The 24,668-nt window shown below is 38.6% G+C and overlaps 1 protein-coding gene across 3 annotated transcripts in view; it reads right to left on the minus strand.

Annotated features, from left to right (window-relative positions):
* Positions 1–1,236: 1,236 nt before the first annotated feature.
* SYTL4 (synaptotagmin like 4) overlaps positions 1,237–24,668 on the minus strand; it is a 61,013-nt gene continuing 37,581 nt past the window's right edge. For all 3 annotated transcript variants that reach the window (XM_053580672.1, XM_053580671.1, XM_053580673.1), the window contains 12 exons: positions 16,892–16,993; positions 16,256–16,331; positions 15,656–15,746; positions 15,440–15,543; positions 14,374–14,475; positions 13,064–13,242; positions 12,681–12,783; positions 12,015–12,176; positions 7,872–7,980; positions 5,675–5,774; positions 4,708–4,916; positions 1,237–2,856 (listed from right to left, as the gene is read on the minus strand). In XM_053580672.1, coding sequence (XP_053436647.1) covers positions 2,708–2,856; positions 4,708–4,916; positions 5,675–5,774; positions 7,872–7,980; positions 12,015–12,176; positions 12,681–12,783; positions 13,064–13,242; positions 14,374–14,475; positions 15,440–15,543; positions 15,656–15,746; positions 16,256–16,331; positions 16,892–16,993 — 1,486 coding nt within the window. In that variant the 3' untranslated portion in view covers positions 1,237–2,707. The remainder of the gene's footprint in view (positions 2,857–4,707; positions 4,917–5,674; positions 5,775–7,871; positions 7,981–12,014; positions 12,177–12,680; positions 12,784–13,063; positions 13,243–14,373; positions 14,476–15,439; positions 15,544–15,655; positions 15,747–16,255; positions 16,332–16,891; positions 16,994–24,668) is intronic.

The following is a 24,668-nucleotide window of genomic DNA, read 5'->3' on the forward strand; positions in this document are numbered from 1 at the left end:
TGTTTTAGCTGGCTGGGTTGCCAGGTTGGAACCCCTCACCCTCAGTATATGGGGCCGGCGCCCTACCCACTGAGCCACAGGCACCGCCCAATTTTGTTTCTTGATTTTGTATATCTCAAAACTTTTTTAATAACCCACATGTCTATTTCTGTCTCTCTGTGCCTCTCTCTGTCTCTGCTTCTACCTTCTGCTACACTCCCCCTGTCTTCTCCTCCCACTTCCCTCTCCTCTATCCCACTCTCCTCTCTCTCTCTCTCTCTCATACACACACACACACACACACACACACACACACACATATACACATGCTATACAGTCACTATGTTGGCTAGGTAATATCCAAAGCATTCTGATTGTCCTACTTTGTAAATTAAACTTATTTCTTTAGGACTCAACTAAGAGGTCACCCCTTGTTTGACCCTGTGCCCATAACACACATCATTCTCACAGGAGGCAGCATGGTACAGTACAGTCAGACTTTGGTTGAAATCTCAACCCTGTCACATGACTGTGGACTTAAGTTACCTCATCTATAAAAAGGAAAGATTTATTTCATAAGACGGTTGGAGATTTTAAAGAAATAACACATAAAGCCTCATACATTCAATATATATCAAAAAGGCATTCAATATATATTAATGCCCTTTTGCACAAGAAGTCAGGAATTGCTCAGGCTCTACCTAGAAACCCACAGTCTTATTTCTGAGATGGTTAGTTAGCATCTGTGTTAATTTCTCTCTCAAAATGAAATAATGGTAGTAGGAGTAAAGGGGAGAGTCCCCACCTCCCAGAGAAATTGAAGGACGTAGACAGAAGTACTTATGGAAGGGAATATCTTTCCTCACCTCAGGTGTAACATCTCTCTCCTTCTTCCAGCATAGGAAGGTCTACAAAGCTAAAGGAGGAATTCCCTTGCTCCTTGAGAGAGAGAGAAAAGTGGCACCACTTTTAAGATGGGTCCTCTGTTCTCTCCTGGCATTCCATGTCAGGCAAGATGCCTGACAGTTTTTAAAATGCAAAATAAAAAGTTAATACCAAACACAAAGAATAAGGGATCAGAGATCAGCAAAGGTTTCAGGCAGCAATGTGGGGAAAGACACATTTTCTTCAAATCAGCACAGATGGTTAGGGAAGAGCATTTGTCATTTGGTTCTCACCCTTCAAACCATGGGAAAAGCAGCAGTAAGTTAGGACGTTAAAGACAAAAGCATCTATAGAACTAACAAATGCAAACACTTGACAAGTGAGAAAGCTTTATTGAAGCACACATACATTTTAGGGGGTGGGAAACAAAAGAGAAAGTTACAGCCCAGGATCCCAAGATATACCTTCCATTACAGTATCAATCTACACCAAATTAATCTTTTAAAAACATTCCTCCATGCAAGCTCATACATACAGTAGAAACCACCTAGCTGCCCTCAATCCAATGTCCTTACAGGAAATCAGCTAACAGTTGACTCTACTGAAAGAGATTTCTTTTCTGATATAGACTCCTTCCACATACAACATTGTATAGATACACTTATAAGAATCAAAAGGTCAATTTGGATTAATGAGTACAAGAAAATGAAATGTAGCTCACCAGACCCTTTGAAAAACTTCAAAACACCACACCCACATATGTAGGTCCTGTTTGGGAAACAAATACCAAAAATAGGAATTGAATCCACATGAGGTAAGAAGTCTCTGGCTAACTTTCTCTGGAACCCTAACAATCTCCAGCCTGGAGAAACACTGGACCAGTTTAGACAATACTTGGCTCTCCCGGCTAAGACAGTGGTATACAGACCACATTCTGTGTGGTAACACTCCCCAGACACAAACACTGAGAAAGATACGGAACATGAGAGTGAAGATATGTCATCTTTTATTAGAGAAATAGGCACTCACTCTCCAACAACTGCTGTATCCATATAAAATGCAGAGAATTCAACATGGGCTGTGAGACACTTTCCCTCACTCAGGTCCCCTGGGAACAGCTAAAAGCTCTCACTGGACATGTTCATGACTTAGTCAAAAGGCCATTATCTAATTAAAGTGCTTTTCTAAAGTGGTTCCATTACAAGAGTCCCCCAGAGGTCTAGTAAAGGTGTCTAGAACTGGAAAAAAGCTGGGTAATTTTCTTAGCCTTTCAAAGAAAAGCACTAGACCCAAACAAGATGGAAACTGTTTAAAAACAAGAAAAGTTAAAAGGCAAATTATGGAAATCTATCAAGGTAGAAAATGAGTTAAAAGCATACATTAGAGAGGAAGGAGGGGAACCACTCACCTCTCTCCCATATTGCTCTGTCTTTAGTAACCCAACCCTACTTCCCAGAGCCTTGGCCTCAGATCAGGCACACCTGGAAACACAGACTGGTACTAATGCCAAAGGTAGCCAGGGCTTCCTGGGGAAGTAGGAACAAGAAGAGCAAGATAAAGGAGAAAAGGCTGTTTCAAAAGAATTTTTAAGTTAATCAAACCTCATAAAGATCTAAGAAAGGATGTCCTCTGAAAACATACTAGATTATGCACAAATAAAAATATTTTAAAGAGACCCTTATTCTTGAGCCTGCTAACAAGCATAATGAGATTTGCAGAAATACACATTTGTACACACACATACACAACACACACACTTTAAATTATAAATCTTTGCTCTTGGTTTCTTCACTTCCTCTGACTTGCCCTGGCCAGGGCTAGACCTGCAGAGGAGAACAGGGACTCATAAACCCAGCTTCTGCTTGGCCATCGAGGAACGGAGCTGCAGAGTCCCTTCTGCCCAAGACCCTGGGTACTGTCGCATCTTCTGCCACAGGCTCACTTCTTCCCCAGTCGAGTCCATCCAGTCCACCACTTCCCCATTACTGATCCCTGAGGAAAAACACCAGAGGAGGCTGAACAGGGGCCCCTCTCCTCAGCCCACCAGGGAAAATGTGTTATACAGCAAGGGTAGCTGTCACATAAATGACAGTGTGCTATGAAGAGAAGCTAATGAGGACAACAGTTGGGGAAGTGTTCGCTGTTGATCTCGAACAGATAAATCTGTGCTCCTGAGACTCTATCGAGAGACTTAAGGTTGACGAAATGGGACTCCAAATGGTACACACTCTAAACTTCTGATCCTGAGACTGTTACAGAGCTCTAGTATCTGACACCTCATGCCAGAGCTACTACCCTTCCTTTACTGACAACTGGACTTACAGTATTTTTAAAAAGCTTAACACCTTTTTCTCTAGCTGCAGACTTCAACAACATTTACTGCGTGCCTACTATGTGCCAGGTACTCTTCTAGGGTCTGGAGATATAGTAAGCAAGCAGAGAAAGTCCCTTTTCTCAGACAGCTTACATTTGAATAGGGAAGACAGAAAATGCAGAAGCAAACCAATGAAAATATTTCAGATAGTGAGGTCTGTGTTATGAAGTAAATAAATAGGGTGATTTGTAATGCTTGGATCAGGATGTACTGTGCAGATGGAATGGTCTGCAGGACTTTCTAAGAAGGAGACATTTGAGTAGAAACCTGAAAGATGGGAAGAAGGCAGACTATCCAGACACGGGGAATAAAAACTACAAAGGTTCTGAAGAGGAAATGAGCTGCTTGGTATATTTGGAGAGCAGAAAGTCATTGCGGTTGGAGCACAGTGACCAAGCAAAAAAGTGATATAAGAAGCATCAGAAAGGAACAGCGGGCTCAGCTTGTATGAGGGCCTCTAGGCATGATAACAACTTTGGATTGTTTTCTTAGTACTATAAAAAGCCACAGAAGGGTTTTAACAGGAAACTGACATGAACTAGCTTACATATGTAAAAACATCATGCAGATGCTTTGTGTTAAACGCTTTGTGTGGGTAGTTAATATACAAGTAGTACTTAAGGCCGTAGGCATGCAGAGACTCAGGGGGAAATCAAAGAAGATTCAAAATGAATCCCTGAGAAGCACCAACATTTAGAGTTTGGGTATAGAAAGAGGAACCCACAAAGAAAGTTAACTGCGAAGGGATGAGCAGTGAATTTAGGGAAATCAGAATGTGGTGTCAACAGAAGCTCGGTGTTCCAAGAAAAGGGGAGTGATGCACTCTGTTAAATAGTGATGAAAATTCTAGTGAGATGAGAACAACACTTTGGCAGGAGAAATTGCTCAGCAGAGTAGTGGGACAGAAGCCAGATCACAGTAGATTGAGAACTAAAGGAGAGGTGAGGAAATGGAGACAATTATTTTTAAGAATTTAGATGGAGGACATGTCAAGAGGTTTTATTTTGTTTAATAAGATTGAAAATACCAGAGCATATCTATATTACCCTCTAGTAGGTAGGGAGAATGAAACTGACAGATGAAGATTACAGAAATGAAGTCAATGAGAAGACCAAGAGGTCCAGAACACTTGGAGAGAGCTTGTTTTTTGTTTGTTAGGGTGGCAGATAAAAGGTAATAGGTATGGATATATAGGTAGGTTTGTAGGTTTTTTTCAGTGAAAAGATGATGGAGTTCCTGGAAATCAGGGTCACATTTATCTGTACACACAATAGTGCATGAGCTCAGCCTTACCCTACTCCTGGCACACAGTAAGCACTCAATAAATGTTTGTTGAATGTTAACTGAAAGGAAAGAAAACAACTCTCGTGAGAGAGGAACTCTGTGGCATGTGTAAGGCAGGGATGCTATGGGGAATGAAATAGACAAAAAGCTTTTCAGACAAGTGAAGATGGGGGAGAGGCTCTCACCAGTGCCAACACCCAGCCTGACCCCTCCCAGGAAGTCATTGCTGGCCAGGGGCTCTCGGTCCCACACAGTCAGTTCCAGGCACATATGCTGTAGATCTTCCAGCCTCACACCATTGTAGACAAATGTATGGTTGTAGTGGGGATTCAGGGTCTTCTTCATCACAGGAGTTTTACGCTTATTGGCCTTGTTCCTCATGGGAAGGAGGTATCTGGCAGAGGGTGGGGAGTAGTCAATGGCCTACTCAAAGCTGGCAATGTCTATCTAAATTCCCCCTTCCCCTGCCACAGGCCTAGCCCAGCAAGGTGAGTCAACACCCAAATCCTAGTGCACACACCCAGCTTTTGAATCTGCTGAAGCAGAGTTCCTACTGTACTACCTCCACTAGATCATTAACCTGATTCAATTTCCTTTAACCTGGACAGAAAATGAATATAATGTTATTAGTGGGACTGTTGTCTGTGCTTCGCCAAAAATGGGTTTTAAATATTTACTTCCATTTCTACTAGGCAAGGTTCTTTGTAAATAAAATCAATATTAATACCTATAGGCTTAGCCAAACATGATTTGTTAGAAAACTTAAGTTAGTGGGTAATCTATAATTTAGGGAAAGCTAGCCTTGCTTAAAAACTGTGGAGAACAAAACTTTGAGTTTCCAAATCTAGAGACTCTGCAGATGTGGATTTTTACCCAGGATTAATAAAGAGCATGAGTCAGAGAAAAGTCAGAACCTATCTGTGTACCAGCCTCCTCTTTGGATATCAACACTATGGCCCAGTCCAAACTGAGCTCAGACCAGAGCAAAGATGGTAAGAGATGTTTTGCAATTACCTAATTTCAGGAACAAAGTTGGTTGCTGGAGGTGGTAAGACACAAAAGATAATAACAACATAGAAAAGTTAAATTGGGTTCTTCTCTTAGTTCTCTTGTCCTAAAACTGGTTAGTTTGGTGCTGGCCCAGGGACTCACCCCTTGACAAAGCTGTCTGAAGTCCCTCCTGATTTGGCAGCCATGAGGTTCTTGGCTTCTTTGATCCACACTTGGAGCTCTCCCCCTTCCCCACCTTTACCTGTAAGGAATTTCAGCCATAGCAAGTGAGCCCCTACAGCTCCAGATTTATCCTGAGCTTCATCTACAGAGCACTTCCTTTTCTTGCTCCTAAAGGCTTCAAATGACATCCTAACCATGCCTGAGTTCTAGGTATCCTCAGTACCTAGAACAGTGTGTGATACTAAATAATAGATACTCAGTTAATAACAACCACAATAGCAGTAAGTGTTTATTGAAAACTGGCTATGTGGTAGGTACTAGTAAGCATTTAATTCTCAAAACAACTCTACAAGATATATGCCGTTACTGTCCTCATTTTGTAGATGAGAAAATTGAGACTCAGAGACACAAAATTGCCTGGTATTTGTTGAATAATTAAAAATGAGGGAACTCTTCCACTTGAGTTCTTGATTCTACCCTCACTTCACAGGACTAAGTGGGTATCATTAACTTCAACCCCCACCTCCCATGTTTAATATCTCTTTCTCCAGTGGACCCTTTTCCTCAGTCTAAATAGATGCTAATCTCAATTCTTTTTTTTAAAAAAAAAGTCCTTAAAAGAAAGCCTTCCTCAAACTATTCACTTCTATGATTCTTCCTTCTTCCACCATCAATTACTGTAAAAAAAAAAAGTCCATACTAACCACCTCTACTTCTTTGCCTAATTCAATCAGCCTAGTTTCCAGTAAAATCTGGTTTCTGCTTCCACTAATCCCCTGAAAATGCAATCTATAGCCAATTAGCCATGTCTTCTTAGTCCTCATCTGGCCTGACCTCTCTGTAGCATTTCAGTGCTCTTGACAACCCCTACCCCTTCTTCTTGAAGCTCCCTCCTGGCATTTTCTTCTCTTGATAACCCTCTACTTCACCGGCATTTCTTTTGTTATTCATTCTTTAAAATTTTGTTGTTCCCTGTGATTTTATATTTGCCTGTCTTCTCTAGTCATTCTGCATATCATCCTTGGGGATGACATTGATTCCCCCAAGTCCTCTAGATTAGACCTGGCTGAAGAACTTTGCCTTCCCGTTGCTAATGGGTCAAGTTAAACTCCTTACCATTGTGTTCAAGGTCATTTTCAGTAAAGCTCCAGCCTCATCTCCAATTACAGCCCCCCTCTTACATATAGCAAACTCATATAAGAGATTCACTCTCCCATGCTCACATACAACCCCATATTTACTATGTCATTGCAAAACCTTTGCTCTTGCTATCCTCTCTTCTGGAAATAATCTTCTCTCCCCATCCTCCTCCTTTTCTTCTTGGTAAAATCTTACAATACAGCTACTTCCTCTTCAAAGCTCTCCCAAAAGTAACCAGACAGAATTCACCACTCCTATAAATATGTGTCCTTTTAGTACATGACTGTATTTTTTGTAAAAACTTAAGTTCCTTGAGGGAGAGCAAATATCATGTATTACTCATTTATATATCCATAATCACTAACACAGTGACTGGCATGTTGAATTACTCTTCCTCAGCCTTCATTTTCCTGTCTCATTCTTTACCACCCCTTCCAACTACCCTTCTCAGCTCCAAAGTTTCTGTTCTCTTTTGCCCTGATAGGAACTTGCCAAAGCTGGACCAAGACCAAGTTAATTTAATAGCTTAAAAAAAAGGAATGTTGGCCAGGTGCAATGGCTCACATCTATAATCCTAGCACTCTGGGAGGCAAAGGTGGGTAGATTGCTTGAGCTTAGGAGTTCAAGACCAGCCTGAGCAAGAGTGAGACTCCATCTCTACTAAAAATAGAAAAATTAGCCAGGCACTGTGGTGGGTGCCTATAGTCTCAGCTTCTCAAGAGGCTAGGCTGTGAGCTACGATACCACAGCCCTCTACCCAGGGCAACGGAGTGAGATTCTGTGAAAGAAAGAAAGGAAAGAAAGAGAGAGAGAGAAAGAGCGAAGCAAAGAAAAAAAGGAATGTCAATCCTTAGGCATTCCCCTCTGGCTGAAAAATGCAGAGAAGGCTTCCTCAGTAAAGGAATATTCCCTAGAAAATTCAAGGAACATCCGAATCTGGTCTCTCCAACAGTACTAGTCAGTAGCTAGCACCTGCCTCACACATATCTTGTGCACAAGCCTAAGAGCTAAATCCAGGGCCCCAAAGAAAACTCACTCTTTTTCCGGTCACCTCCAACAGGGAGTTTGGAGGCTGGGATGTATTTCAATGAAACCACCAACTCGCCTTTGTGTGATGGCAAGCCAGTCGGGGACTCAGCACTGATCTGAAACACAGGGAAACCCAACAAGTCAAGCTGGGCTTCTCAGGAATTGTTGGGACGTTTCCCCCCCAGGAACAGGATCCTTCTCCTTATGAATACAATGCAGGGTCCCCCAAGTCCATGGCAGCCAGAGGTTTCCAAGGCAATTCTTCAGAAGGAAATACAGAACCAACAAAAGATCTCCTGCAATACCAGTATGCCACTTGAATTACAGTTACTAGATCCCAAATATTCTCAAAGGTCTCCTAGCAAGGTTGCCTCACAAATTCACAAAGGAATGACACCATGATGAAGAATATTGCTACCAGCGTTGTTAATAATAGACACAAAGTGGAAATAACCTAAATGTCAATCAATATATAAATATATATAAATTTTAATGCCCTCATATGACATGTGACATGTAGCCATCAAAAAGAATGCAGTGAATCTGTACATTCTGACATAGATAGATATCTAAGATCTATTAAGTCAGAAAAGCAAGATATAGAAAAAATTCCACTTATATTAAAATATATTCATACTTTCACATGTGAACATATATGTATGCACATACATGTATGAAAATAAAAAATATTATTATCACATATATGGCACTTACTATATGCCAGGTACTGTTATAAGTACTTTAAGTATATCATTTTGTTTAATCCTCAAGATAATTTCTATGAAATAGGTACTGTTCTCTCCATTTTACAAGTTATGCGACAGAGGAACAGAGAGGTTAAGTAACTTGCCCAAGATCACACAGTTAATAAATGGCACAGCCAGGATTCAAATTCAGACAGACTTGTTCCAGAGTTCAAAAACCGAAGATGGAGACAAACTTAACCCTTGTTTCCTCTAGGGAGGGAAGCAGAATGGGGAAAGACAGGGGGCTTTCTCTTTTTATTCTATAGTAACATCTACAATGTCATTTTAATGAGAATGGCAAATATCATTTGCATGATTTTTTAAATAAAAAGTACTTTTTAAATGAGGGCTTCCAAAGATTTGAGGGCTAGATGTAGTGGAACTCTGTTATACAGATTTAAATATGCTACAATTTTTAATTTTACATTTCTTTGGGTTATTTTTTATTAATATTTGTCTGTACCACTAGAATCTAAGTGCAAGGAAGATAGAAATCAAGCCTATTTTACTCATCATAGTATGCCCAATGCTTATCAAAGTACCTGGCACATAATAGGTACTCCACAAGTATTTACTGAATGAATGTAATACTGTAATTTGTTCATGTAAAAGTGAGCAAATGAATGTGTGTGATGAACAGCTAGTGGCCTATCATTTTTGGATTTGGATGGCAGAATCGTTTCACCCTGTTGGCTCTCTATGTATAACTCTGTACTTTATGCTTTGGTATCCAGAGAATGAGCTGGCACAGACTAGAGGTGCCCTTTCATCTGCCTATGTCTGCTGGGGTTGCTCCACCCCTGTACCCACCACTGACCATACCAATGCTAGAAAAGCAGAATCCCCATAGGTTTGGATCAATATGCCACATGCCCAGGACACATAGAGTTTAGTATATGGCAGAGAAACCAAAGAATCAGGAAGTGGATGCGAGCATGAGAAAACTGAATGGGAACAAATGCATTGCCAGGGCAAAACAAAACAAAAATCAGAAACAACAGACATAGAATCTATACATATATATATATACACACACACACACACACACACACATACATACACATTAATGGTCTTTTATTATTTATAACATGTCTATACAATTTATTAATATCTAGACTGTGAACTTCAGTGTTCTCTTAAAAATTAGAGTTTAGCATAAGCTAGAAACTGGCATAATTGTTTCAGTGGTACGTTTTCTGGCTCAAAATATATGCAAAGATTAAATACTTCAATTTCTTCTCTTCTCTTATGTAAAAATTTCAGTTTTTTGTCTTATGTAAAACAGTTTAACTAGTAGTAGTATATAATGGTTTAGAGTGACATTGTTAATATATCGACCGCAGGTCCCTGAAAGAATTGCTTGGGTGCCAAATGGTTAAAAAATTTTAAGTTTCTGATAACATATTAGAATTAGTTTGGTAATAGTTTCTTTCTTGATTGGTTTCATTAATATGTAATATTTGTACCTATTTATAGAGGTATATGTGATATTTTGATACATGCATAGAATGTGTAATGATCAAGTCAGAGTATTTAGGATATCCGTCACCTTGAACATTTATCATATCATTGTATTGGTAACATTTCCAATCTTCTCCTCTAGGTATTTTGAAATATATTACTAACTACAGTCACCCTACTGTGTCTATCAAATTAATTCCTGTTTTTATTAGTATTTAAAGGGAAAATTTAATGCTGTTACTATTTTTGGGAGAGTAAGAGATATTAAAATATTGGATGTACATTTCCTTTGACTCAGCAATTCCACCACCAAGAATTTCTCTGATACTCGCATTCACATGAGAAGGCCAAGATATAATACAGTACAGTTTTAAGAGCAACAAAAAAACATATAAACAAGTTAAATGCCTATTAGTGGGAGAATGATAAATAAATTATAATACAAGTACATGAAGAAACAGCATGCAGCACTTAAAACGTCTATCCATGATTAATTAAATGAAAAAAATCAAGATATGTATGAACATGAGTTTCATGTGAGCCCATTTGTATGAAAAATATATATACAAATTCATAGATATATATCTTTGCTGCTTTAATAGAAAAATTTCAGAAGGATATCCAAGTATTATAAAATTTTACAAAGTAAATATTTACAGAATATTCTCTGTGTGTTGGCCACCTCTTTGTAAAATTTTGTAATGAATATTTTGTAAGTAAAGGTAAGTTAGCTACAATTTCCCATTTTCCCTATGTATGGCAACTTTGGGGACATCCTATATTAACAGTGGTTATTTCTATACATTTTATGTTATTTTACTTTTGAATCATGTGTATGTAAATCCTCTTATGCTTTTCTTAACATGATAAAAAGTTCAAATGTTTAAAAAGGGCATATAGAGAGGGCGGCGCCTATGGCTCAAAGGAGTGAGGCACTGGCCCCATATGTCAGAGGTGGCGGGTTCAAACCCAGCCCTGGCCAAAAACTGCAAAAAAAAAAAAAAAAAAAAGACATACAGAGAAAACTAAATCTCCCTTCCTCCTCAGTTCTCTTCCTAGAGGCAGCCACCATTACTAGTTTCTTGTCTGTCTTCCCATAGCTATTCTATGTACTGTGTATGGTTTTAAACAATTAAGATGCTAGTATAAAAAAATTTTAAAAAGAACTTTGCTGTGTCATTGTATAGTTCTGATCATCAAGAAGTCACTAAGACTTTTGTTTTATCAATTTCATTTTAACCAAAATGATAGTAACCTACTGAATGTCCATATGTGCCAGTCACTGACTGGTACTTTGTATACAACCCTGCAAAAGAGGAAAATTATTGCTATCTCTACTTTATATATGATCAAACTAAGGCCCAATGAAATTAGGTGATTTTATAACTTAGGTGACCCACCTAACTGGCAAGTGACAGAACCAGGATTCTAATCCAGGTCTGCACTCAGATCCCAGGCACATTTTGCCACTCTGCTACACTCTTGCCTAAGGTGCTATCTCCAAAGTGAAATATTCCCTAGCTTGTGTAAGCAAGAGTACAGCAATTGGAGCTCCATGAATTGCTTTAGTTCCCACTTCTTTAGGGAGAAGGTTAACTTAGAAAAGGACTGCCTATTATAATACACCTAGAAGGTTAGCTTGAAGAAGAGGTGAAAGTTAGGAAATCAAGATATACCTAGATTCTATAAGGTTATGAGGCAAAGCTTGGCACACATCTGACAAAGTTTTTGAAGCAAAACCATGGCTTCATACTTCATACACAGAACTCACACTTGATGTACAAGTGCCTCTGAAATTGCTGTCAAACTCAAAAACCCCAGCAGGGTGCACTAGAAGTCTACAGAAAACTACATTCGAAGACAGTACCAACACAGACCAGCAGAGGCCACTGCAGACAAATCTACCTCACATCCAAGCTGTGGAAGTTGTTAAAGCAGACTACCTTTCCATGTAAAGGGAGGCAATGATCCAGTTTCTTATCAAGCTTCCAGGAATCCATCTGGACCTCTGCCTCTCCAAGGAAAGTGTTTCTACCAAAACGACCATGATGCCAAACCGAGAACTGCAAAGTCCTCTGGGCCAGGAGAGACTCTGGGATCTCATACTGTGGAGGGAAAGCAGAAGCCCAAGATGATTAGTTAGGGGTAATTCCTCAGGAAAAAAAAAAAAAAATTCTAAAACCTGAGCATCAACACCCAAAGTCCATAGTTCTGAATGCCAAGTTACGTTAGTCCCTAAGTAGTTTGTTTCCCTCAATTTACCCCATTTTACAAAAACCTACCATATTCCACAGTAGGACCTAGCAAATTAATTTGTTTTTCCTTGAGTGTATGAGAGAACACTGGAAACTCCAAAAAGAAGTGCCAAGGAGACTTCTTATGTCAAACGACTTTTAAAAATGAGATCTGTGGCCACATGAATCTCCAACTTCAGAGCAATCCAAGAAAGCCATATCACTTTTGTTGTGTGGGAGGTCAGGATGTGAACAGATGCCCAGAATGAATCCTCAGATACAAAAACCCATGTTATATGGCCATGTTGCACAGGAATAGCTACAGTTTAGGGGAAAAGATAAATTTCTCCTACCCCTTGGTATCTAAATACTTACTCTGAGCATCTCATCATATAGTGGATTGACAGTGTCTCGCTTGATGCTGGTTTTTCTTTTTCCTTGGCGGGACTTGTCAGGCAGAAGATAAGTCTTCACATATCTAGCAACCAAAAAGAGCACTATTCGCTTCCCTTCCTCAAGCCCATTCACAAATTCCCTGCTCTCCATATAAACATGCCATGGAGAAATGCAATGTCAAGAATGTCACATCAAGCTCTCTTAGACATACTCCATTCCTGCTTTTTTCCAATACTGGTCCCTTTTCTACATCACTCCTTCCCACTCCTAGAAAGTGTTAAGTTCTCTTCAAAATTGCTTAGGTAGATGCCAGGGTCTGATCTCTAGTCCCAGAGCATTAGTCAAGTTCCAGAAGCACTCACGGGTTAGAGCGCTTCTTGGCTTCCTCAGCATAGGCCAGCTGGTGGCACTCCTTCACGTGGATGACAAGAGTCTGTGTTTGCTGTTCATACTTCAGGGAAAAGGCAATCTTGCCGGTCACAAAGATGTTCCCAAAATCACCAGCTTCACTATATATGCTCATCATGCTGCCGATCGTACTCTGAAGATAAAGCACTCACAAACATCTGAGGAAGGCACACTCCCCCACCACATGGCTCACATTTTTTCTCATGATAAAGCCACAGTCACTGAATAAAACAAAAGATTCAGTACCCTTCCAATGAGCCAGCACAGCCAACAGTCCTTGACGCAGAGAATAAAACAGAGCTACCAGCACACTAACAATTGTTCAGGTCACTAAATCGGCTTATGGCTCACATAGGCTCACCTAGCTTCTCTTCTTCCCCTCTTTTTAAGCATTATACTGTTAATTTTCACTGTCCCAGGAGGTGGGAAAGTAGTAGACAAGTATGGTATAGGTAAGTCCACTTCTCATAATTGTTATGTATGCTAAAACATTAGCTAGAAGGAATTCAATTAAAGGTACTAATTAAAACAAGGTACCTTAATTGTCCATAGATTTCTTTTATCTACCTGTTATCTCTAACAATATCTAAGAGAAAAGAGATTGGGCCAGAATTGGGAGTGAGTTGGTAGGGAAGAAATACTACCAGAAGTGAAAAAGCACCTTCTCTGGTAGTAGTAAGCTGTGCAAGCCAACATTCTCTTTCTGTGAATGTGTTTGAACAAACCCTAGTCACCCTTGTTCCTATGTTTCCCCTAACTATCAACCTTCATACTTAAGACAGAAGTAAGTCCTGATTCTTAAATCTCCCTTTCACTTCCTGATTCTGACTAGTATTACTGATACTTAGCCATACCCTGATGCCAATTAATCCTGCCAGAGCCCTCCTCATGACACTAATTTTCCTTTAATGTGAGAATTTGTAGTAGGCTATGATGAAAAATTCTGATCATGCTCACTTCATAGCCTGCATACCCCAGGGAAGGAATTACAGTTACTGTTCACAAAGCTGTGATGAATAATGTTCCTAGCCCGAATTATCTAATGTAATAATCTCTAGGGCAGAGGCTCAGGAACTCACCTATTTGGTACACTAAACACCTATAGTCTAAACTGAGGATAAAAACAAACAAATGCATCCCGCTTACCTGGAAAAAATAACTAGAATGATTTCCCCAGGTCAGGTCCTGAATCTGTTCTAGAGAGGCACTCTTTTTCTTCTTGGTACCCCAATGTGTCTATAGTCTCAGAACTAATATAACTTACCAAGGAAGAGCCACTTTGCATGCTGCTTCTAGCTAGCTTCTGGCGATGCAACTTTACCAGGTGGTCAATGTCTTCTTCCTCTTCCTCCTCCTCTTCTTCTTCCTAAAGCAATAAATATAGATCTGGAGTTAATAAAAATAAGAAAAGCTTCAAATATTAATAGCTTTTCTTTGGTGGAAACCATAAGTGTTGCAAAGCTCTGAGGTGTCATGTGTATGCACATATCCTCATTTTATATGTTTTCCCATTTCAGGCTTCCCAGCTCTGTTCCAACCATCTTCCTCATATTTCAAAAGAATAAGAAGATTTAATGTTTTTCATAAGAGCTACAACTCTTTCTCTTTTGACTACCCTAACTCATCTATATCTTTACATTTTAATCAAAAGAATTATTTATTTGAGACCCCAACCATATATGCAGCAATATATTGAAAATAAAAGAAACAGCAAAGACAATGCTTTCCTTTAAGCAAATTAAGAAGCAGATTTACTTCAGAAATTTAGGGGAATCAGGATTTATACTGCCTTTTCCTAAAGAATTAAATAGATGGATTGAGAGTATCAGGTACTAATCCATAATAAACAATGTATATTACCATGGAATACTATTCAGCTCTAAAAAATGGAGATTCTACATCTTTTGTATTAACCTGGATGGAGTTGAAGAACATTTTTCTTAGTAAAGTATCACAAAAATGGGAAGTATCCAATGTATGCAATACTAATATGAAACCAATAGATAAACAACTATACTCCCACGTGAAAGAAAAACACAATTAAATTCAAATTGCGGGGAGTGGGGAGGAGAAGAAGGGGAGAAGGGAAGAGGGAGGGGGATTGGTAAGCTCTCACTTAATGGGCACAGTATAAGAGTTTATAGTACAGCCTCTGGGTGAAGGGCTCAATTACAAATTAAACTATAACTAACAAATGTAAACAATGTAACCTAATCATGTGTACCCTCATATTAATCTGAAATTAAAAAAGAGAGAGTATCGGGTACTAAAGCCAACTCAGGATAAATAAAATTTCATATAGCAACCAAATGAAACACAAGGGCACTTACCATATCCACACTGAGACCTGGGACAGATTTGCTTCTGTCTCCTAAAGAACCACTTTCATGCCCCATATCCTCTGGGCGAAGATCTATCACAGATTTAGTGTATTCTGAGTGGAAGACCAAAAACCCAAATCAAAAGAGACCCATTCTTCATACCAAGAGCACTTCAAGTGTACTCAGAACTTTAGTCCCAAAAGGCCATGAAGAGAAACCAGCTACCTGAAGGCCTGAGGATTTTTCTGGTGTTCTTCTTGAATATCATTTCACCCTCATCGACAGATACCACATTTTGACCCCCAAGCTGAGTTTCCTAGGAAGAAATAAGGGTGAGGAAATGGAAAAAGGACAGATGGGTAGGTGGAAGGAGTGAGGGGCAAGGAAATGGAAAAAGGACAGATGGGTTGGTGAAAAGAGTGAGTAAGGAAGGAAAGCCTTAAAAAGAATGAGGCTCAGATTTTTAGCAAACTATGACGAGCTTAAAGGAAAGATTAAATGCCTTAGAAGTAGTAAAAAAAAAAATCTATTTTCTCAATGACATCAACCAAAACCTTACAAAATGTTTTCAAGGGAATCTGAACTGTAATTTGTTTAGTTAAATTCCTGATTTAGATTCTGGGGAAGAAAGGAAGGGAGGGATAAAGGGAGGAGTGCTGACAGAGAAAGAAAATTAAAAGAAAAAAGGCAAGGAAAGGAACAGGAAAAGCGAAGCTAAGGAACTGGAAAAGAGAGAAGGGGAGGGGGCAGGAAAAAGGAAGGGAGAAGAGGACAAAGGGAAGGTATCAGGCAGGCAGGCAAACTGACCAATAATCTGAAGCTTACCTTTTCTACTTGAGATTTGGGGGCAGACATCTTCTTCCATTCTGGAAAGAGGCCAGACTTATCCAGAGAGTCTCTCCTGGAGGTAGATTCAAAAGTTTTAACTAAGTCACCTCCTCTCCTTCCCCCAGGACCAAAGCTCTACAGAAGGAGAGCCATTGGCTTGGGATCATCATGATAATGAAATCTAGAGGGTACATTTCACATGTAATTTGACTTGAAGGAATGCAAAAGATCAGATAAACAACTTTTCATAAACACAAACACTCATACCCCTATTTCTAAGGGAGAGCAGCATCCGTTGCTGCTGGATCAGGAAGAATCATTAACATACTCCATAAAGTACACAGCTATGATTTAATAAAAAAAAATACAATAAATTAAAAAAAATAAACATAAATAATAATAATAAAATAAAATAAAATAAAGACTGAAAAAAATAAATAAATCAAAAAATAAAGTTGTATTTAGAGCCAAATCAGTAGAAGTGCTACCAAAAGACATCTGGTGAGGTCAGAAAAAATACTTTATTAAGAAATTAGGAACACTGAAAGAATAGAAGCCTTGCATCCTGATGCTAGAAAACAAAAACAGGAACTCAGGTTGAGCAGAGGTAAGGTACATGGAGGGGAAACTCACCTGGAGGTACTGTCTGAGTCAGCTGTGAAACTATCCAGACTCTCACTCTCCGCCTCCAGTGTGCTCTTTCCACTTTTCAGCTTTGGCACTTCAAATGGCACACTAGGATAAAAACCAAGAGCCAACATTTAAAGGAAGCAGGCTCTCCTGCCTCTAGTCCAGCCTCCTTCTAAACCATTCACAATGGAAGCCCAGGTGATCTTTCTAAAATAAACATTTTTTAAAGTATTTACATATTTATTATTTATTTATTTATTTGTAGAGACAGAGTCTCACTTTATCGCCCTCAGTAGCTCACAGCAACCTCCAACTCCTGGGCTTAAGCGATTCTCTTGCCTCAGCCTCCCAAGTAGCTGGGACTACAGGTACCTGCCACAATGCTTGGCTATTTTTTGTTGCAGTTTGTCTGGGGCTGGGTTTGAACCCGCCACCCTCGGTATATGGGGCCGGTGCCCTACCCACTGAACCACACATGCCACCCATTTATATATTTATTTTTAGAGACAGGTCTTGCTATGTTGCCCAGGCTAGAGTACAGTGACTATTCACAGGTACCATTATGGCTCACTACAGCCTCAAGCTCCTCGGCTCAAGCAATCTTCCCATCTTAGTCTGAGTAACAGGGACCAAAAGTGTGTACCACTGTGCCCAGCTAAGTACACTTTAAAAATTCTTCAGTGATTCCCCATTGCTGTTGGGATTGAGTTCAAACTCCTTAACACAACAAAAAAAATCCTTATGATTTGGCCCCTTCTCACTTCTCCAGCCTCCTCCTGCACCCCCCACATTTCATAAATGTCTCCTCACATTTCAAAAAGATGAAGTTCTTTCAGTTCTCTGAATATACCAAAGTTCTCCCTCTTACCTCTTTTCTCTGCCTGGAATATTTGGTCTTTTCACGATAGCCACTTTTCTTCCCCTTTTTTTCAGGTCTCTCCTTATTTCTCCACATCTCTCCCACCATACCCCCAGCCCAAGTCTAGATTTGTAACCTTCCTATGTGCTCCCAAAACAACCTGATATATTGGTAGCAGTCATGTAACTATTTGTTTATGTCTTTTAAACAAATTATTTAATTTATTCAATAATTTAAACAAATGATTTGTTGAATGTCTTTTGCTTCTGTTAGACTAAGTTCCATAAGATCAGTGACCACATAGCTTGTGCACTGCTGTGTTCTCAATGCCTAGAAGAGAAACTAGCATAGAGTAGGTACTCAAATATCTGGTAATTGAATTCTTGTGTAAATGTCCTCAGTGGGGCTTAGGTATATCCATAAATAAGCAGTATGTCTGGGAGACAATACTCAGAAAAAAAAAATTCTTTTCAGCTTAATCACCTTAATGAAGGATAGACCTGGGGATTCAAAATGGCAGTCTTCATCTCTAAAGGAAAGGACATTGTTCCTGGGCTCCTTACCTCAAAGAATTAGTAAGAAAAGCAAGAAAAGGAAAAATATCATTCTTCCTCAAGTAACTCAAATAATGTCCCTTGGCTCCCAGAATACCACACTCTCCTCGTTTCCTCTTCCATCTACGCTGGCTACTCCTTTTCATTCTCCTTTGCAGGCCCCTCCTCCTCTCCCAGATCACTAATCTTTGGACTGTGTCTGGGCTTTTTCCTTGGGCTGCTTCTCTTCTCGATCTAGAATTATTTCTAAATGCTCTAATCTAGTCTCATGGCTTTAAATATCCTCTATAGACTAATAACTCAAATTTATCTCTTACTCAAACTCCAGACTTGTTTATCCAATGGCCTATTCTGTGTCTCCACTTGGATGTCTCAAACACAACAAGCCCCAAACCAAAGCCCTAATCTCCTTAACCCACTCTTCCCTCAATCAAATGGCAACTAACCTCCCCTTTCACTTCTCAGATCAAAAATCATAAAAATCATCCTCAATACCTCTCTTTTCTCTCACAAAACAAATCAAATCTGTCAGCAAATCCTCTTGGGTCTAATTTTGATGCTTATCATGAATCTGATCCTCTTTCATCCCCTCCACTCCAATTACACTAGTCAAAACCACCATCATCTATCTCTTGGATAGTTGCAATAGCCTCCTAACAAATCTCCCTGCTTCTTTCCTTGTCCTCATACAATCTATACACAACACAAAAGCCAAAATGAGCCATTAAAATATAAATCAGACATAGAACTACTATATGATCTAGTAATTCCATTCTATTCCAAACAAACTGAAAAACATGCCCACACACAAACTTTTACATGAATGTTCAGTGGCATTACATTCCCAATAGCCAATATGCCCATCGATGGATGACTAAATAAACAAGATGTGGCATATCCATATGATGAAATATTATTCATCCATTCAAGGGATTTAAATTCTGATACATGCTGCAACATAGTTGAACCTTGAAAGCATTATGTTAAATGAAAGAAGCTGGACACGAAAGGCCACATTATTGTATGGCTGCATTTATGTGAAAGGTCCAGAATAGGCAACTTCAAAGAGACAGAAAGCAGATTAGGGGTTGGGTGAAATGCAGAGCGACTACTTAATAGGTAGAGTTTCTTTGGGAGGCAATGAAAATGTTCTAAAATTAGACAGTGGTGATGGTTACACAACACTCTGAAAGTACTTACAGCCACAGAAATGTATACTTTTAAATTGTTTAAAACAATTATTTATGCTATGTGGATTTTACCTCAATTTTTAAAAAGAAAACAAATAAGATTGTGTTGCTCAGAGCCATCCTTCTCACTCAGAATAAAAAAAAAAAAAGAGTTCTGGCTGAGTACAGTGGCTCACACCTGCAATCCTAACACTGTGGAAGGCTGAGGCAGGTAGATTGCTTGAGCTCAAGAGTTCAAGACCAACCTAAGCAAGACTCCATCCATACTAAAAACAGAAAAATTAGCTGGATATCATGGTACACACATGTACTCCCAGCTACTTGGGAGGCTGAGGCAGGAGGATCACTTGAGCCCAGGAGTTTGAGGTTACAGTGAGCTATTATGACCCCACTGTACTCTACCCAAGGGGATGACAAAGACTCTATCTCAAAAAAAAAATAAAAAAAAGGCAGAGTCCTTATAAGTGCCACCAAAGTCTTACATTATCTGCTTCTCACCCCATCTCTGTCCTCATATCCCTCCAACCCCCCTTGCTCACCTAGTTCCTTACTCAAAACTGTCAAACACAAACTCACCTATATACCTCCTGCCTCCTCTGCCTACAATGTTCTTTCCCCAGATCCCCTCAGGATTTGCTACTTCATTTCCTTTACGTCTTTGCTCAAATATCATCCTATTATAAAGACTTACCCAAGCTATCTTTTTAAAAAGTGTATATACACGTATGTATATATTCCTGGCACTCCATCTATCTTAGGTCTAATTATTGTTTTCCATAGCAGTCTCAACATAAAACAATATTATATATTTACTTATTTATTTTCTGTGTCTCTCACCCCCCAAATCTAAGCCCCACAAGCAAGAAACCTTTTGTATCACCAGTGTATCCCACCACCTAAAACTATGTCAGGCACATAATAGGCATTCCTAGATATTTGTCAAAAAACAAACTAATAAATGAACAAAGAATGTGGTAACCAAAATCTATAATGTCTTAGCCAGTAAAGAATAAACTTCTTTCCTAGTTGCCACATGATATTTGGGATAGTTCTGTCAAAATAAACAGCAGGGGTGAAAGCCCAGGACATGCAAGAGATGAAATGGCCATTATTTCTTGAGAGACATATTAGCTTTATAGTACAAAACACAGCAGGGGCTTGATTTTTTTTTTTTTAACTTTAGAGTCATTCTTTTCACCCTTTTGCTCCAAAGAAAAAAGAACTGCAAATGGACCAATTCCTCTAGAGATGTAGTTTTAACAATGGTTCACGGAGAGTGTCTTTTGCTTGTATGTTTTTCCTAAAGATTAATATGTACTGATCCAGAGCTGATAAAAACAACCCCAGGGCAAAAAAGCAATTATTTGACATCTGTGCAGTAAAAACTAGACTAGGAGATGGGAGCCCTGGCTTCTTAACTATCTGTATGATCTCAGGTAAATCACTTATCCTGCTTTCTTTTCTGTAAAAATAAAGGGGTTGAATTAAATTATCTCTGAGGCTCCATAATTTTATGGAAAAAATCGTTTGTGGTCACTTAATCTGTTTGTTTAGGATAAATAAGAGTCTTCTGGGTCCAATGAGACAAGAGGTCACAGACAGCCAGAAGCAGCAGGTTTCAGAAATTACATTCTGACCGATGATGTCAGATGTGTTAATCAGGTTCAGCAAATAAAAGCCATTCTTATCCTTATCCACAAAGAATAAAGGGGGCCTCATCACCTGGAAAAGATGAGTCACCCACCCAAGGCTGTGTGGATAAAAACACACTACAGGCAATCCCCAGGTTACGGACAAGATAAGTTCTGTAGGTTTTCTTTTAAGATGAATTTGCGTGTAAGTTGGAACAGGTACATTTACCTATTACCTGTAATAGCCTCTGACCATGTGAGTTGTACTTAAGTTGGATGTTTATAACTTGGGACTGCCTGTAAATACATATGATTAAATGCCATACAGATACAGAAGAGAATGAAGTAGATCCTTGGCACTGACACAGAAAAATTTCCAGGTTAAATTTTTCTACAATTTTTTTCTTTTACATCTTGACTGCACATGTTTAAGCGTGCATCCTCAGGAATCTTGACATATGTATACACCTATGAAACCATCACCACAATTAACTTAATGAACATATCTATCACTCCCAAAATCTTCCTCTTTTCCCTTTGTAATCTCTTCCTTCCTCCTTGCTCCTGTCCCCAGGCAAGTGCTCATCTGCTTTCTGTCAATAAAAACTAGTTTTTTCATTTTTCTAGAATTTTATAAAAACCAGAATCATACATATGTATTCCTTTTTGTTAGGCTTCTTTCACTTAGCATAATTATTTTGAGATTCATCCATATTGTTGCACGTATCAATAATTCATTCCTTTCCATTGCTGAGTAGTATTCCTATTCACCTGTTACTAGACATTTGGGTTGTTTCCAGGTTTGGGATATTATAAATAAAGCTGCTGTAAACATTCATGTGCAAGTCTTTGTATGAACATATGCTTTCACATCTCTTGAGTAAATACCTAGGAATGTAATGGCTTAATCACAAGGTAGGTACACACTTAACTTTTTGAGACACAGCTAAACTGTTTTTAAAAGTGGCTGCAGCATTAGACATTCTCACCAGCAGTGTGTGAGAATTCTAGTTGTTCTACATCCTTACCAACAATTGATGTGGTCGGCCTTTTTAATGTAGCCATTCTACTAGGCATATGGTAATATCTTCTTGTGATTTTAGTTTGCATTTCTTTAATGACTAATGACATAGAGCATTTTTTCATGTGTTTATTTGATATTTGTATAGTATCTTTGGTGAAAATGTCTATTCAAATCTTTTGCTTATTATCTATGGAATTGTCTGTATTATTTTTCTTTCATTGTTTTCACTTAACACATATATAGTATCATGCTTTTCTAGAATGAAATTAAAAATTTAGGAATCCAACCCATATGTGTACATTAGATAGGTTGGTAGTCCATACACCAAAACCATTAATGAGTATTAACAATATTTGTGTAGGGTGGAGGCAGTGAAGTTACTGGAGGACATACTTTATATATTTCTGTATTGTTTTTCAACAACCATTTAAAATGTGATAAATTCATTTCCCTTTGGTTGAGAGAAAGGGGGAAATGCATACACGCACACATACACGCAAAGCTAAAAATTCAGTAGCAGCAACAAAATGAGGCAAAAATAAAGACTCAAGTCACAAAGTTCAAAAAAATCAGGCTAAGAAAACAGAAGATTTAGGTCAGTGAAGCTCCTTAACTAATCCCTTCTAATGTGGCAATGTGCAGATTAAGCAAGTGAGTAGGTAGTCCTGAGGTAAGTCAGAAAAACAAAAGTCCTCAAGATTTATAACTCAAGGTACCACTGAGGGACCTCAAAACAGGCAGAGAAGACTGCTAAAGAATGTCATCTCCTAGGGTGCTGGTATGAACTAGAGGATTCACCGAGAGATGGGACAAGTAAGCCCCAGTCTAGGGCTTTTAAGAGAATTTTAGGAAACCAAAATCTAGGGCTCCAGGTTGCCTTCTTCTGCTTCTCTCAAGTCATAAGTAAAGAAATATATAGAAAGCAATATTCAGTTCTTAAACTTAAGTATAGTTAGGTGTGGGAAATAGATAGTTGAGGTGAGAAGCCTATCTAAAAGAATTCACATACTATATCAGAGCAAGCAAAGTTACAGAAAAAACTTCCCATATTAAACATGAGTGAAATGAAATCAAATCATCTGGCAGATATATAAATAGCCATGAAGTGAGGAGAGATGAAAACAATTTGCAGGATGGGCAAAGAACCCAGTCTGGAAAAGACTATAACCCTGGGAAAATAAGTAAATTTATTTTGAGCACTTTATACTATAGGTGAACTTAATAAGAATATAGATTTTTAAAAGCACAAGAGTTCAAATACAAGATGACACAATAATGAAACAAGAGAAAAATATTAGATCAAAGAACAAATTAAACCTAAATAAGATAATTTATATAAATAATTAAATCAGAAAAGGACAGGAGAAGGAAGGGGGAGGGGAGGGTTAGAGAAGGGAAGGGAGAAAGAAAATGACTGAAAAACAACTAGCATGGAGGAATGAGTTGGGCTAACCATAGTTAATTGCTTTCATCTTTCTCTTTTTCCTATTGAATTAGACAGTAAAAGAAAAAACAGAAATAGAGGATAAGAAAATCCAGTATCTCTAAAAAGTACCAGGGAAAATGATACAGAACTAATGCCATTGAGTTATATCCTTAAATTTCAAGAAAAAGAAAAAGAATTTTTTAAGCAATACCTCTCTCTCTCCCCCCCCACCTCCACACACACACACACACACAGTTACACACAGAGTTACCTATGAGGGAGAAAAACAAGAGTAAAGTCCTCAGACTTCTTCACAGTTATACTCAGTTTCAGTAGAAAATGAAACAACGTCTACAAAATGCTGAAGGAAAGAAAATGCAACGTAAGAATATAATATCCAGCCAAGATACCAGTCAAGTATAAAGGTATTTGGCAGATGTTCTTAACGTGAAAGAATGTAATAAATACAGACCCGCAAGCCCTTCTTGGAAGAACTTCTCAATGATGAAATCCAAGCAACCAGGAAATAAATCAAAGTCAAGAATTCAAGAATTCACGGCACAAGGCCTTATTGTAAGCACATAATCCTTTTAATATGAAATTAAAACAAAACAGATAAAAAGGCAAATTATTTATGGCTGTACAACAAAATGTAAATGTTATAAACCCTGACAAAGTAAAAATAATTTAAATAACAAATAGTGGATATAGGGGAAAAAAGCATTTGGAAGAAGTGTAAGAAAGCTCTTCCTCTTTCATAGCAAAGTTCACTGATAATTTTTTTTTTTTTTTTTTTTCCGGCCGGGGCTAGGTTTGAACCTGCCACCTCCGGCATATGAGACCGGCGCCCTACTCCTTCAGCCACAGGCGCCGCCCAGTTCACTGATAATTTTTAAAATTGAAACAGGTAAAAAAAAAAAAAAAAAGGAAAAGAAACAGGTAGACTTAAAAAATGACTGGTTGTTAAATCCATTCTTAGGTATCTACTTTAGAGAAATGAAAACATGCATCTACACAAAATTCATAATGAATGTTCATAGCAGTTACTACTCTTAATGGCCAAAAAAGTGGCAATAACCCAAATGTCCATCAACAG

The sequence above is a fragment of the Nycticebus coucang genome, chromosome X (genome assembly GCF_027406575.1).
Source record: "Nycticebus coucang isolate mNycCou1 chromosome X, mNycCou1.pri, whole genome shotgun sequence".
NCBI lineage: Eukaryota > Metazoa > Chordata > Mammalia > Primates > Lorisidae > Nycticebus > Nycticebus coucang.